Raw genomic sequence first — 15,353 nt, 5'->3', positions numbered from 1 at the left:
CTGTCACCATAACAGTATGGTATAAGGCAAGGTTCTGGGGGATAGAGCTGTTGTGTCCTGAAGGTGGCAGAAGTAGCCATTCTCTGTGTGTGCATGTATGTGTTAAAACTTGTAAAAGTATACTCTGTAATCTCCTCCATTAGCCAAGCCATCTGACACACTGCCTGCCTCCACCTGGAAGCCACTATCTCACCTGGTAAGCTAAGCCAAGGCTCTCTGTGGACTGTCACCTCTCTTGAAGCAGCAGCTTAGAAGTCCACCTACAGCCAGAAGGCTTGCTGAGACATGGCACCAGAGATTTACTGCAATGTTTACGTTATGCAAATATCATGGAACCTAGAGACTTGCTTTTGTTTCTGTAATTTGTATATATACCTGATTTCCTCAGTAAAGTTTGAACATTGATCAGAATACTTGTCTTGGTTTCATTTGTTCCTCCCAAATTTCAAACCCTCTATTTTCAGGTCCCTGTCCTCCACCTGGGAAGAATCCAGTTCCTGAAGCTGCAGGCAGCTTCAATACTCCAAAAAAATAATCTACTTTATTGAACATTAATTTTTAAAATACTTGTTAATCTGCTGATTGATCTAGGAGGTCCGCATCTGTCAGGTCCTGAAGGAGGTAAGGACAGTGGGCCCTAAGTGTACAATAAGGCAAGGGCCTTTAGAGCCCTTGGCACTTGGAGACATGAGGACACTGTGACCAGCCCACTTCAGTGCTTCCAGCCCAGAGAAGGTGAAGAAGTTGGTCACACAGAGCCAGCAAACAGGAACCAGGAGTGAACTGGGTAAGTGGAGGGGAGGCTTAACTGGAGCGGTACAGCTGAGACTGGAAGAGATAAGAGGAACAGCAGAGCCATAGGGCCTGCCCGAGGACTGCAGGGCCACAGGCCTGCATGAGGATTGGAGGTTCGGAACTGCTGCAGGGCTGTTAGGAGTGGCAGAGCAGCACATGTCTTGAAGAAGCAGGACCAGGAAACCCGCACCTCACAATCTCAGGATTGGAAGACCACCGCTCTGCTGCTGCCCACTGATCCTGCTGAGCTTTAGTACTTCCAGCTGCCAGGCTGAGCTACAGTCTCTGTTCTAAGACCCAGCCCTCCCAGAAGGCACTGCTGGGGCTGTGGATGCACAGGGGATTGTGGGTAGGCAGGCCAGGCTAGCCCTAGGCCGGAGTGTGAGGGGATTGGTAGCTAAGGATAGAAGACCGTAGTCGATTCTGGAGCTGCGCTGCTCATGAAGTCCAGTACAGGTACCCAGGTCTGCGGGTGGAGGTGTCAACACTGGAGGTTGCTGTCCTGGGCCACCTTCTACTGAAACACAGCACTCGGGCAGGTGTCTCACTCCTGTGCAGCACCTCATTGCCGGAAGGATACTTCCCATGTCAAGCCCAGTGCAGGGACATAGTAGGTCTCTTTTCTGGCACACTGAATGGGGTACTCTGCAGCAGACACAGCAACCACAGTGGGACCAGAAGCAAGGCTTCAGACGCTGCCATAGGTCCATAATGTGTGAACTGCTAAAAGCCCCTCTCTGTGAGGTATGTGGAGGTTGAAAAGTTGAGCTGACTCGGGGTCACACTCTACCAATGTCCCAGGAGATGAAAACTCCATTTGCACAGGTGAGGCCATGCGGTGGCAATGCTCCTGTCTGGAGACATTCCTGGTCAAGCATGAGGTAGCTGCCCCTCCTATTTTTCATGGACGGGTGTGGCAGCCAGCAGGCATTTCTCAGTTCAGGCATTTCTTTGCTCTGGAGGAAGGTACTTGAGGCCCAGGAGTCTGAAAACATCTTCCTCAGAAGTTGCATGGAAAACTCTCTTCTGCAAGGGACAAGAACGGTAGTGGCTGGGGCCCAGGCCATGCCACCATCCAGTGGAGCTAGGGCCATGCCATGTTATTGTGCACAGTGTAGCTGGGACCATGTCACGCTGCCTGGCAGTGTGCATCATATTTGAGATTGTGGACTAGATCTGGGTTATGGGAACTGTTTCTTAACCTAGTTCCTGAAGACTTACCTGCTCAGGATCGAACAGCCCATGGCTGTTTAGCCACAGCCCCTTCACTTGCCGGCTAAACCGCCGTAGCTCCCGCTCAAAGAACTGAGGAGAGAGGGAAGGGACAACTTTCTTTAGCAGGGCTGGCCCACCACAGTCCCGGGCCCTGGAAGGAACACATAACTTACCTGGGAGCCAGTCCAGCCCAGAAGGGCAAAGGGGAACTGGCTGTTGGGCGTGACCACAAGATCCACCCTCACAGCTTTCCCGGTTGGGCAGGGATGCAGGGCCCCCTCTAAAGCTGCCTGTTGGGGTTGTGGCAAGCACAAGATGCAGAAACTCCTCTCAAAAGCATCCATGGTGGAGCTCCGCTGCAGGATGTGGGTGGAGTCTGTTAAGTGGTTGCGATGGTATTGGTGATACAGGACGAGTCCCTGGGAGAGGGGAGGCAGATGTGGCCTGACGTGCCATGGTTCCTGGAGGGCAGAAGGCTGGTCAGTGGTCACTCCTGGGCAGGGCAGTGGAGGCCCTTACCTGGCTCTGGAGGCAGCTCATCACTCTGGGAAGCAGCCCTACTTCTTGGCCTTCCTCGGGATGGGTGATAAGGAAGTCCACGTCATGACCTTGTAACTTCCCCCTGAAAGAGACAGTTTGATTCTCTGCCCTCAACACAAAGCCATGTTCTTTTAAGTGAGAGGAGAGACCACCTCTGTGTCCACAACTCAAGTCCCTCCCTTAGGAAGGAGCCTGGAGTATACTCAGAAGGTACGGTGGGCCCTCTTACCTTCGGAAACCGCCAGTCAGTGTGACAGTGGCTCCGGGCAGGATCTGACTCACAGCTGCCTCTACCAACTGCTGCAGAGCCTCAGCGTCAGCTCGCCTAACCGGAGTGCTCAGGTCCTGGTAATACTGGAGCCCTGTGGGCAGCAAGCCTGTGTTCCCCATGGAGTCCCACCCCTTAGCACACAGAGCCACCCCAGCCAGGTGGCTGTAGGAAAGGCAGAGGCACAGAGGGAAAGGTTGGGGCCAGAGCAGAGTGGGACCCTACAAATGACCTACTTCTCCTTTTAAACTCAAATTCTTATTCTGAGGTAACTGTAGATTCACAAGCGAATGAAGAAAACAAGATCCCCTGTGCCCTTTACTCAACTCCCCCACAAACATAGAAACTTATAAAACTCCAGTAAGTGAGTTTGAGACCAGCGTGGTCTATATATAGAGTTTCAGGCCAGCCAGGGCTACATACCAGAGGGCTGGGGCAGAGAGTTGTTAACATGTGCTTATAAGGCCCTAGCTCTAATCCTCAACAGTACAACAAAACAAACAAAAAATTCTTTCACAGAACCACATGAGACAAGGAAGCTTAATGCAGGCAAGATGTAGCCAGGCCTTTGAAGGTTGCAGATTCTCCAGATTAATGGAGTACAAGTGAGATGTGGTAAAAAGACGGGAGGAGTATGGCGTACTGCTAGTCACCTTTCCTCTGGCCTATGCTGCCTTCTTGTCTGCCAAAGGGGCACCACTAAGGTTTTAGCATGAAGAATGGCAAAGCTAGCACACAGCAAGCCCTTAGGAAAGGCTGCTGGCCATTCTGTCCACCTTGCCCCGGGGAGAGGCCACTGAAGCAGGAGCACCCTGGCGAGGCCACCGGCAGACCACAGTACCTCTCAGCAATCTCCAGCCAAGATCACTAGCTCAACCCAGTAGGCTCCACAGACAGCACGTGTGTGCATCACCTGCCAGCTTCCGGAGGCACTTAGGAATTCCATGCTATCATTTCTCCATGTTTCTCAGAGAAGGTAACCGAGACTCAGAGAGGTTAGTCTTGAAGCCATGGTCACATACTTAGCAAATGCAGGAGCAGACTCAAACTCAAGGTCTCTGTTATTTCCACTCACAAGTGTGCCTGCACCACAAAACCACATACACCAGACACCACACTGGACAGGTAGCCCAGACCAAGCCTGTCCCTAACACAAACCGAAATCAAACAGGAAGAAACATGAGGCCCGGATGCCATGGCAGTGCTATGACAACGCTTGCTGAGAGAGGGTCATGGGTGACTCTGGGTACAGGGAAGAAGCCACGGAGGGGGTGGGTAGGGGGGAGGCCCTTGCATGGCTACCAGGATCCCTCTGTACCAGCCGCTGCCCTGCACTCAGGCATTTAACATGCTGCACACTAGAGCTTGGGCTTCATTGCGTAGCTCCCAGGACCAGGCAGCTCTGGGAAGTTCACCTGCTTTCTGCTGCTGGGTCAGTCTCTGGGGCTGCTCTCTGAGGTCATCCAGGGTTCGTAGTCCTTCCTGGTACCAGCGGCTGGCAGTCTTCACCCCAACTCCAAAGACCTGGGTGAAGAGCTATGTGGAAGAAGAAAGAATGGATGGGTCAGGAGCAAAATCTACAGAAAGGTGCCCCTGACTGAGAGTGTTGTCTACATGCCCAATGCCACAGGACAAGAACTCAATCCTGGCCAACTAGGGACAGCTTATTTCTGCTGCCCAACTACCAAAAAAAAAAAAAAAGTCAGTAAGCTCTCTCTTTACCCCTTCATAAGAGGTCTGCCTCCGTAACGCACAAGCCCAGCCTGTGCTTACAACAGACTCCAAAGAGTTACTCTAATACACAGGCTCACCGGGTTCTTAGTTTCCTGGGAAAATCTACCACACTTGGAGCTTACCTGTGCTTCTCTTCAACAGCAAAACCAAGGAAGAATGAACAAAGAGGTGGTTTCAAGAGAAACACAGAAGGCTTCGCCAGCATCCACCCCAGCAGGCTGTTCTCTAACGTTCAACTGATCCATGGAGTCCTGGACTAAGCATGTTGCCTGCCTTGGGCCAACCACTCAGAGACTCTTGAACGAGACTAAGGGCAGCCCCCACAGCAGTGAAGGTTATATACACAATTCAAACCTTCTGGTGGCTCCATCTCCTAGCAGGGGATATTACAGATGTGTGTCCAATACAGATGGAGACCCGGTGTGGCTGTGCAGGCCTGTAATCCCAGGACATAGGAGACAGACACAGGAAGAGCTCAAATTCCAGGGCAGCCTTGAACTATAAGTAAGACCCCGTTCACAAGCAAACAAAACGAAGCTGCCATGTGGATGAGCAAAGGGAAAAAGAGCTCCCAGCCCTGCCTTTCCTGGGCTTTTCTCATCCCTGCTTCCCTGACTCTAAACTCCCAATGTAAAACAGACCACTGTAGCCACAGTCAACAGAGCCCGCCTTTCAAAATCTGGTAGTAGCTGACTGAGGTGGTGACACCTTTAGTCTCCAGCACTTGGGAGACAGAGGCAAGCAGATCTCTGACTTTGAGGCCAGCCTGGTCTACACAGGACAGCCAGGGCTACACAGAGAAACCTTGTCTTGAAAAACAAAAACAAAACAAAAATCTGAGTCTAAGGCTGGAGACATGACTCAGCAATGACCATCAGGTATTCCTCACACAGAGGGCCCAAGTTCAAATCCCAGCATCACGTCAGGTAGCTTACAACTGCCTCTATCTCCAGGGGATCTGTCACCTGGGCCCACCTCACTCAGCACATGTGCATATGTATATGTAACTTAAAGTATAAACCTACAAAAAAAATCTGACATTTGAGTATAGCAGTGCATTCTGGTACCTCAGCATCTGGGAGGCGAAGGCAGGACGAAGGTGCCCTCAGCCACAGAGTGTGGTCCAGCCTAGCCTGGGCTGTGTTAGATACAGACCACCAAAACCAAAAATATCCCTTGTAAGCTATCCTCTACCCGCCACATGTGCACCATGTATGCTTTTCCCCAAATAAAGAAATAAACCAGATTTTTAAAAATTAAATCTAAAAATGAGTAAAACACTGAGAAAACAAGTATATTATTTGGGGTTTTGTTTGTTTGTTTGTTTTTTGTTTTTCTAGACAGGGTTTCTTTGTGTAGTCTTGGCTGTCCTAGAACTTACTCTGTAGACCAGGCTAGCTTCGAACTCAGAAATATGCCTGCCTCTGCCTCCCAAGTGCTGGGATTAAAGGCATGTGCCACCACTGCTCGGCTTCTTTGTTTTTAAAAGTGGGCGGGCCTCACATCTATAATTTTAGCACTTGGGAGGCAGAGGCAGGCTGCTTGCTTTTAGCTGGAGGCCACTCTCAGCTTCCCTATGAGAAGTCTCAACCCCCTGCCCTGAAAAACAAGCAAGCAAAGCAACAAACAAAACCTTCTAATTATTGGTATAATTTTCTACTGGCATGGATGTTTTTTAGGACTTTAGGGTGCCCAGGAAACAGACTAGAGAGGAGACACCTCCAACATCGTCCAGTGCTGATCTCTCTTCTGCCCAGGAAACCCTCGCTGGGACTGGGGCAAGGTCACCTCAGCTCGAGCCCTATGCCTGATCTACCCAGCATGGCCACAGCCAGGCCTCTTGGCTAGAGGACTCTCTACCAAGTCCTCCCTGCCACTCTGACAGTACAGTGTCCCACAATACTATAAGCCTCACCCTCCCAGGAGGCCATAATTCATTGCCACAAATCTCAGGCCACTGACCTGGCAACCTCCAGCTACAAAAGGAGAAGCAGGGGTGTTAGAGCAGATAAAAGCAAGACACCCACTCAGGTGGCCTCCACATCTGGCTGGCAGTCAGTAGGCATGCGTACAGGTGCCTCAGGGAGATGGGCAGGCCCACAGCACTGACAATAGTGCCCAAGACTGGAGGTGGAACCATGCAAGGTGACCATAGCACACACATGTATACACACACAAATCTTATTTTGTTCAGTGTGCTCTTTTTCATTTTCATTTTTATTTTGGTGGTGATGGTTTTCGCCTTTTGAGACAGGGTTTCTCTGTGTGGCCCTGGCTGTCTGGAACTCACTCTGTAGATCAGGCTAGCTTCAGAACTCACAGAGATCCCCCCTGCCTCTGAAGCCTGTAGTGCTGGGACTTAAAGGCATGTTCCATTACTGCCAGGCTCAGTGAGCACTTTAATATAGGTGAGAATCCTCCATCAAAAGCCAGATGGTGCTGAGCGATGTAGAAATTTCCCTATGCTCAAAACAGGCCCTGTTTGCATGTCTCTATTTGGCAGCCTCCTGCCTATCAGGTGTCAGTTTAGCTACCATTCCTTAGTGACCGTCTATGACCCCAGGGTGGAGTAAAAAGGCCTTTGCTGGCTGCTTGCTCACGTGGGTTGTGCAGTGAACCCATGTCTTGTCCCCTCCCCGACACACACCTTCATGGTCTGGTGCCTTTCCGAGCAACGGACTTGTTCCACCTCCTCACATGTTCCATGCTCCAGCAGCTCCTGGGGACAAGAAACAAAACAAAACTCTGAGCCCAAGGCTGAGGCAGTTTCCTCTGTACCCTGCAGAGAGGGGCTCTGTAGTGTTAGAGGCCAGCAGGACTCGGAAATGGAGACTGTGCCCAGGGAGGTCACCAAAGCTTTAAGGTAGAGCGGGTGTGGCAGGGACACCAGCTAGAGTAACAGAACGTGTGGTGTGGTTCACTCCTCATACGGGTCCCAGGATAGATCAATGTTTCCCTTTAGAAACATGTAGGCCTTCATCTGAAAGCAGCTTTTGCCACTACGGGTCCTTCAAAGAAAAGTATCCAAAAGACTGGTTCAATGTTGGGTCCTCAAAAACCACTCCAGGGTGCTTTCTGATACCACCCCAGACATCTCAACGATGGCACGAACGCCCGCTGCAACCTCTACTGAGTCACTCCTCCACCCTAGGGCAGGGGACCAACTCACACCCTAGGAATTTGGGCTGAAGACGACTAACTGTGGCCACACAGCAGCCTCTGGTGCACGCCCTTCCTTTCAGACTAGGCTCTGAACCCAGTCTCCCACTGTTCCACCTGGCCCAGGACACCCTACTCGCCCCACTCCCTGTGACAAGCACCCACCTGGATGACTCTAGAGGAGTGTTCTCCAAAGTAAGGCAGCCCTTGCAGCTGGCTCAAAGAGGTGACAGGGCAGGGGAAGGACCTGAGCACCGAGGCTGCTCTGCAGAAGGAGAGAAGACGACCTTCGTTGCCTTCGAAACCCGCTGCCTCTGCCAGCGTCTCCAGAGCCTCCTGCAGGGAGGGCCCTTGGTTATGAGATAAGGTACCTTGCCTCAACCTTCCAGCTACCGACCAGTTCTACCCATGCCCCCGTTCTCCTGGGTGGGGGATCTGCTCATAGATGCAGCTTACTGAGAGGAGGGTGTTATGGTGTGTGAGAGGTGAGGGGCGCTGACAGGCATAAGCTGGCATGGACACTGAGACTGGGGGCTCCTTCCTGGGCTCAGCTATCTGCAAAAAAAAAAAAAAAAAAAAAAAAATAGTTAGCATGAAGCTGCAGCACTAGCATGTACTCTAATCTCAAACTCTACATATGTGGGCCAGGCATGGGGATCTCAAAAGGGAGGGAGCTTGCCTCCTTTCTCCTAGCAGCCTGGTTCCAGAGCATCCCAAAGGCAGGCTCTTGTCAACTCAGTTCATCCTAAGTACTCACTAAGGAAGAAACTCTAACTATATTAAACATAGATCCCGAATGGTTAGACCAGAAAGTGGGATGGTCCAGCCCCCAAGTCCCTCTATTGGCTTCCCAGCTACCCCCTCCCCGACACCCACCCACCACAGTCTTGGGAGAGTCCTCACTTCCTACCTCCTCCTGAGGACACCAAAGACCTGCTATTATGTCATCTGTCCCAGCTCACTAGCTCACCTCCAGGCGGTGCCGGGCCTCCTCAGGGACAGGCTGTCCAGCTGCCATGCTCTCTGTAAACCAGCTAATATCTAGGAGAGCTGGCTGCGGGCACCCTGGGAGAAGAGCATCCATGTTCTTCTGCCAGCAGATGGCCTCCTTGGCTGAGGTCCCCTCCATCACCACATGGGTCACCTCTGAGCTGGAAAGAGAGGAGAATAAAACCCAGGGCCCTTACTGGGCTGCTCCTCTCCCAAGCCTTTGCTCTTGTACTTCCAGAAAGCCTTCCCAGCCCCTCCACTCCATCTAACAGGTTCTTAGCTCCAGCCCCACTCACAAGCCACCTGGACATGTTATCCGCCACCCTCTGCCTCAGGCGCCTTAGTGGCAGGGGCCAGGTGGTTCTGATCCCAAATTGCTGTCTGGAGACTTGCTCTGTAGGCCAGGCTGGCCTGGAACTCTAGCACCCTTGCACCAGGACTGCAAACAGGAATCCCACTCTGCTAAGATTTTAAGACATGAGACTCTTGCCTTAGTTATTCAAACCCCAGTAGGCAGACTCTTGCTGTATGTCCTTGAAAAGCGTGGTACTTATATTTCCTTTACATTGGAAAAATCTAATTGCAAACCATCTTGTCAGGTTGTGGTAAAAATGTAGAGCCACCTGTAATCCAAATTGTTATCTCTACTCTTTTAAGTGAGTTTGGTACACTAGTTTTTAGGCATGTTTCATTTGTGGAGGGAGGAGTTGCAAATAAGCTAGCCAGCTACAGGGGCACAGGCTCCAAATTTCTTTAATCTCCTCAATCTCAATGTTAACCCACAGCCCTGGGCATGTTCTCTACTGGAGCCAGTTGGTGACGTCTGCAAACTCAGGACATCCTTGACCGCTGGCTCATTGGGAGGGAAGGCAGCTAGCAAATACTGCTCGCTAACCACTCTTTCTTGTATGGCTCTTTAAGAAGCCTCTGACTTGATGGCATCCTTTCAAAAAGAGGAACCGTATGTCAACCGCGAAGTACCAAGGCTGGCTTGGAACCCAAAGCCGCAGGTGCTGCTTGCTGTCACAGCAGCGGCGTGCCAGCTCCCGCCCTGGGCCACAGTAAGCCCTGTGGTGACGGGCATAATTACAGCAGCCCCCGGGGAGTTGGCATCCCACCACAGTCCGGCCCTCGCGGGAGCCGCACACCTGTAGACATCTAGGACGCGGAAGCCTTTGGACCGCGCCAGGCGCGTGAGGAAGGCCCGGCGACTGTGGCCCATTCGCGGCTCCGCTAGGTAGATGGCCACACCCGGGAAGCGCGCCGCTGGCGGCGTGGAGGAGGCTGCAGCGCTTTGTGGGGACCCAGCTCGCACTCGCCGTCGCTTCGGAAGCATCAGGGCAGCGACTCAGGAGGCACGGGAGGCCGCAGAGCGAAGGAAAGCAGGGTCAGGAAAGAAGGCGGAGGGACAGCGAGGAAGGAAGCCTGCGGAGGGAGGAAGTGGTGTCTGCTCTATGCAAACGAGACGCCCTCTAGGATGCTTTAGACTTCCCTACTGAAGCATCAGCTCTAAGCAAATAACGCCCGAGGACTCTTCTATTTGAACTCCTCTCGGAGAAAGCCCCTATGGTTTCGCAGGCCTTGAAGGAGCCTGGGTCCGTAGGCGGGGCTTCGCCTCCTACTGGGCGGGCACTTTTCTTCCCGGGGGCGGGGTCTCGGCCTCACTTCCGCGTCCCTGAGGGCGGGGTCTCAGGTTATCCAGGGCCATAAGTGAAGTCCTGGACATCCCTCTACTGCCTCTGCTGGTGACGGGGGGTGGGGGGGCGCCCACGCGGCTTCTCCTGGGTACAGAGGGATACGTCAGTCCGTAAGTTAGTCTGAGTGTGGAGTGTAAAAAAGTGTTCCAATCTAACGAACGGCACTGGAACAGCTGGCGGTCCATTTGGAAAATAGAAATTGACCCCCTCACACAAACTGCTTAACATCAAGTAAATTCCAAATGAATCAAACATTTAAATCTGAAAAAGAAACTAAAACCACACTGATGACATTCGATTTTTTTTAATTTTAAAAAATATTTATTAGATTTATCTATCTTCATTTTATGTGTCTACGTGTTTTACTTGCATGTGCAGCTGTATACCACGTGCATGCTTGGTGCCCGCTGAGTGAGAAAGTGTCAGATCCTTGGAACTTGTTAAGGACACAGCCACTGCCCCTGTGAATGCTGGGAATCTAACTCAGGTCCTCTGCAAGAACAAGTGCTCTTAACTGATAAGCCATCTCTCTAGTTACTTAAAAAATTTTTTTGTTTTGTTTTTTAAAATTATGTGCTTAACTGTTTTGCCTGAATGCATGTATGTACACCACGTGTATACCTGGTGTGGGCAGAAATCTGAAGAGAGTGTCTGATCCCCTTGACCTAGAGTTAAGGATGGTTAGGAACTGAACCTGGGCCCTCTGCAAGAGCAGCAAATGCTCTTAACTCCTAAGCTATCTCTCTAGCCCTCTTGGGATACTTTTGTGATCTAAGGAGCACAATCAACTTGATAATACTGGAGGAAAAGAATGGCAAGCAGAACCACATATAACTTTAAATTCTGGCCTGGCAAGGTAGCATAGCTGGAACTGCCAGCACTCCAAGCGGAGAATGGAGGGACTCCATTTTGAGAGTAGTTTAGGCTGGCTGTGGGATGTGAGGACTGAGTGTACTGTATGTGTCTGTGTGTTTATGAGAGTCTCAGAGCAGGCTAAATAGCAGGTCTGTAATCCTCCTGTGCAAGGTAGGGAAGGGAGCGATCTCTCCTGGAGTGCCGAGGGACCTATTGTGACTATCCTGGCACTGGAGGTAACTTTTGCAGCAGAGCTGGCAGCAGGATGCATAGTTACCAGGTAGGTCCAGGCCCTAATGTTGCTAAGATGTGCTTGAGTGGAGTTGCCTTTCCTGGAGGGTAGTCCTTTCACAGAACAGAGACTTCAGATTCCCACATGGACATTGTCTTTTGGTTTCATTCCTCAGGCTCTGCACAGGATAGTCACTGTAGGAAGGTGGTGGGGGAGTGAATCTGAGAAGGGAGAGACCTACCTCAGGGGTAGCAACGATGTGTGCCGCTCCGTTTGTCTCCAAGACAGGTGCCTTTAAGATAAAAGGGAGGTGTGGCACAATCGCCTGGATGAGCCTAGAGAGCCTAATGATGAGTAGAAAGAATGCTGTGTATCCCTTCCTTACAGACCGGGGAACAAAAAGTTCCTTAACGGAGAGCAGGTGTCCTCAGGAGACAGGCCCAGGCCAGGGGCAGAGAGACTTGCCATGGGTCTGGGGAGTCTCTGGCCTTTCCTTTCCAGAACCTGTGCCTGCTCCTGTGCCTCTTGGGAAATAGTGACATCAGACTGATTTAGGTGATCTGTTCCAGTAGAGTTAGCTCAGGGGGTCCCATCTAAGTTTCAAGCCTTCCCCTCTTGGGGACCCCCACATAGTCAGAGAACCTGCACAGACTCTCTGGGCTGGGCTCCTTCAACTGCCCTGAGGCTTGCAGTCCTCTCTCCAACTCTCCAGCCTGTCAGGGGAGAGGGGACTACTCAGTGGGAAACCTTCCCAAAGCTAGACAACCCTCAGCACAGCTCTGCTCCTCACCCCACCCCAGCAGCACCTGTCTTGATTCAGCTTTGGTGTAGTATGCACCTGTGTGAGGCTTGTTCCTGGGCCTGAGGGCTGGGAGTCAGCTCTGCTCCAGCACCTGCTTCTCTTGTCTCCATCCCTTTCACTCCGCAGGCCACCTGCCCACAACACTTAGAAAGCTTGTGGCTAAATTCCTGATGCTGCTGGAGATTGTTGGCTCCTCCGGAGCACTGGCCTGGACCTGCAAGCTCATACATTGTAGTCGTTCATCTCTGGTGTGCTTTTCCCATGACTGCTGTAACAAACTGTCACAAATTGGGCAGCTTGAACCAACAGAAACAAATTCTCCTAATTTTCATGGCAAATGAAACAAAAGACAAACAAACACCAAACCAGGTGTCAGCAAGGCCAGGTTCCTGAAGTCTGCAGTTGAGGCACCTGTCTGCCTCCTCTGGTCAGTGGCTGACCACGTGTCTAGCCTCTGCTATCACTTTAGTAGCTGCCTTCCCTCTGGACTCTTCTGTGAGTCCTCTTCTTTCCTTAGAATGACACTGGTCAAGAATATTGCTCAAATTCAGGAGGACATCATCTCAAGGTTCTTCCTCTAATTATATCAGCAAGGACTCTTTTGTTTTGTTTTTGTTTTTTGTTTTGTTTTTGTTTTTGTTTTTGTTTTTTTCAGCAAGGACTCTTATTCTAAAAAAGTTCTGGGATGACAAGGATCGGCGAGGGGGACTGCTTTTCAATCTGCTACTTCTGGGGATAGCTTTAGCACCTTCTCTGATCTGTCAGAACCTCAAAAGATTTGTGTAATTTGATTATTTGAAACATGTCTCACTATGTAGTCCAGACTGGCTTTAAACTTCTGATACTCCTACCTCTGCTTCCTCAATGCTGGGGTTACGGGTGTGTGCTACCATGCCTGGCTTAGATTTGGAGTTTTGGCAGTTGTTGTTCTAAGCTCTGGGGCTGGGACTGGGGATTGCCAGGGCCTGGCTGGTTATGTAATAAATATAGAGACTTTATTTGTGAGAAACATTTGCTGCCTTTTAAGGAAAATTTGTGTCTCTCCTTCGGGACAGACACTGTGCGAGAACCCAGTGAGCAGTTGGAGGACCAGGCTGAGACCTCATTGCAATATGGGAGTGGTGGAAGTCAAAAAGCACAGGGACCCTAAGATTTGCCCAGAGAATTGTACCAAAAGGATGTACCCTTAAAATGAAGGCTCTGTGGGTTGTCTATCCAATGCAGGCATAGTTGGCAATGGGAGAGTGCCTCCAGGGCTCAGGAGAAGAGAAAGACAAGGGTGCTTGCAGACCCCAGCTCCATTGCAAGTTAAAAATCCAAAGATCACCATGTGGAGTGGTTTGAATAGGAATGGCCCTCATAGAGTCATATGTTTGAAATGCTTAACCCACAGGAAATGGCACTATTAAGAGGTGTGGGCTTGGACTGGAGAGATGGCTCAGGGGTTAAGAGCACTGACTGTTCTTCCAAAGGTCCTGAGTTCAAGTCCCAGCAACCACATGGTGGCTTACAACCATCTGTAATGAAATCTGATTCCCTCTTCTGGTGTGTCTGAAGATAGCTACAGTGTACTTATGTATAATAATAAATAAATCTTTAAAAAAAAAGAGGTGTGGGCTTTTTGGAGTAGGTGTGGCACTGGGGGAATGGGCTTTGATGTCTCCTTATGCTTAAGCTCCACCCAGTGTCAGTCTCCTGCTACCTTCTGTTCAAGATGTAGAATTCTAGCACCATGTCTGCCTGCACACTGCCATGCTTCCCACCATGATTATAATGGACTGAACCTCTGAAACTGTAAGCCAGCCCCCAATTAAATATTTGCCTTTTAAGAGTTGCCTTAGTCATGGTGTCTCTTCACAGCAATAAAACTCAAACTAAGATACCAAATGTAGTGGCAGGTACCTTTAATCCTAACACTCAGGAGGCAAAGGCAGGCCTATCTCTTAGTTCAAGGACAACTGGGTCTATACAGAGAGCTCTAAGGCCAGGCAGTGGTGGCGAACGCCTTTAATCCCAGCACTTGGAAGGCAGGGGCAGGCAGATTTCTGAGTTCAAGGTCAGCCTGGTCTACAGAGTGAGTTTCAGGACAGCCAGGGCTATACAGAGAAACCCTGTCTCGAAAAAACTGAGACAGAGAGAGAGAGAGAGAGAGAGAGAGAGAGAGAGAGAGAGAGAGAGAGGCTCCTCCTCAAATCCAAGGATGCTAGCACTGCTGCTTCACTCTCGAGTACTTGGACCCAATGTCGTTTGGTTATTTTCTAATTTGCTGTGATTACTATTGAAATAAAACACAGACACAAATATGAGGAGGGAGAACCCTGGTTTATTGACACAGAGTTAGAAAATCTTGCCACCTTTCCTGGTTCTGATCCATGGTGGAGATCGGTGGAGTCCTGAGAGGCTGGACAGGGAAGCAAGAAGCTACCCCTGAGTAGCCTCAAGCCAAGTCAAGAGAAGGGGAGCCAGCAGGCAGGGGGTTTGCAGAAAGACCCTGGATTCCTAGTCAGGGGCGAGGCCTGCATCGGAAGTTGAGTGGCAGGCAGGCAGACGCGGGGTGAGAAGCAACAACTCTTACATGAATGGAGGGCTTGGAGGCAGCCAAGTACCATGCTAGTGACTTGTTGGGTTTTCATTTCCCTTCTGAGTATGTTGAATTGGTTGTAGACGTGCCTTGACCGGTGGTGGGACAATGCACCGTAAACCTGTGATAACTTGGAAATCTTCCAGGTAGAAAATTATTTGCTACACTAGCCCTACAGAGCACCAAAGTGGAGTAGCCCAGCACACTGTAGGTCAGTGTCTGCTTCACCTCCTGCTCAAGTGGTCATTACCGCTCTCATCAGATTCAGCATATCACTTGTCTGGGGAAAAGATACAAATTCAAAGTGTAATTTCAACTGAACGCAGTAAACTGTAAACTTGAAGATTCGTAAGTCAGACCGTTAGAAGCTAAGACCCATCTTCACTTTGATGGTGGTGGTTTTATTCTATCTGTCTGTCTATCTATCTATCTGTCTGTCTGTCTGTCTGTCTATCTATCTATCTATCTATCTATCTATCTATCTA

The 15,353-nt window shown here is 50.5% G+C and overlaps 1 protein-coding gene across 3 annotated transcripts; it reads right to left on the bottom strand.

The window, feature by feature from the left end:
- Positions 1 to 522: 522 nt before the first annotated feature.
- Polm (DNA polymerase mu) lies at positions 523 to 10,289 on the bottom strand. 3 transcript variants are annotated; one of them, XM_031341961.1, is made up of 11 exons: positions 9,850 to 10,289; positions 8,682 to 8,862; positions 8,168 to 8,266; positions 7,877 to 8,047; positions 7,200 to 7,271; positions 4,234 to 4,354; positions 2,780 to 2,912; positions 2,530 to 2,632; positions 2,184 to 2,429; positions 2,017 to 2,100; positions 523 to 1,821 (listed from the first exon to the last, which is right to left on the bottom strand). In XM_031341961.1, the coding sequence occupies exons 1-11, from the start codon at positions 10,035 to 10,037 to the stop codon at positions 1,735 to 1,737; spliced, it is 1,485 nt and encodes a 494-aa protein (XP_031197821.1). In that variant the 5' UTR covers positions 10,038 to 10,289; the 3' UTR covers positions 523 to 1,734. The 3 variants fall into 3 exon arrangements, with proteins under 3 accessions (XP_031197821.1, XP_031197823.1, XP_031197822.1); XM_031341963.1 differs by having other exon boundaries at positions 8,682 to 8,857; positions 9,850 to 9,966; XM_031341962.1 differs by lacking the exon at positions 7,877 to 8,047 and having other exon boundaries at positions 9,850 to 10,288.
- Positions 10,290 to 15,353: the final 5,064 nt, after the last annotated feature.

This window comes from Mastomys coucha, unplaced genomic scaffold (genome assembly GCF_008632895.1).
Source record: "Mastomys coucha isolate ucsf_1 unplaced genomic scaffold, UCSF_Mcou_1 pScaffold22, whole genome shotgun sequence".
NCBI lineage: Eukaryota > Metazoa > Chordata > Mammalia > Rodentia > Muridae > Mastomys > Mastomys coucha.
This window is presented reverse-complemented; position numbering and strand designations above follow the sequence as displayed.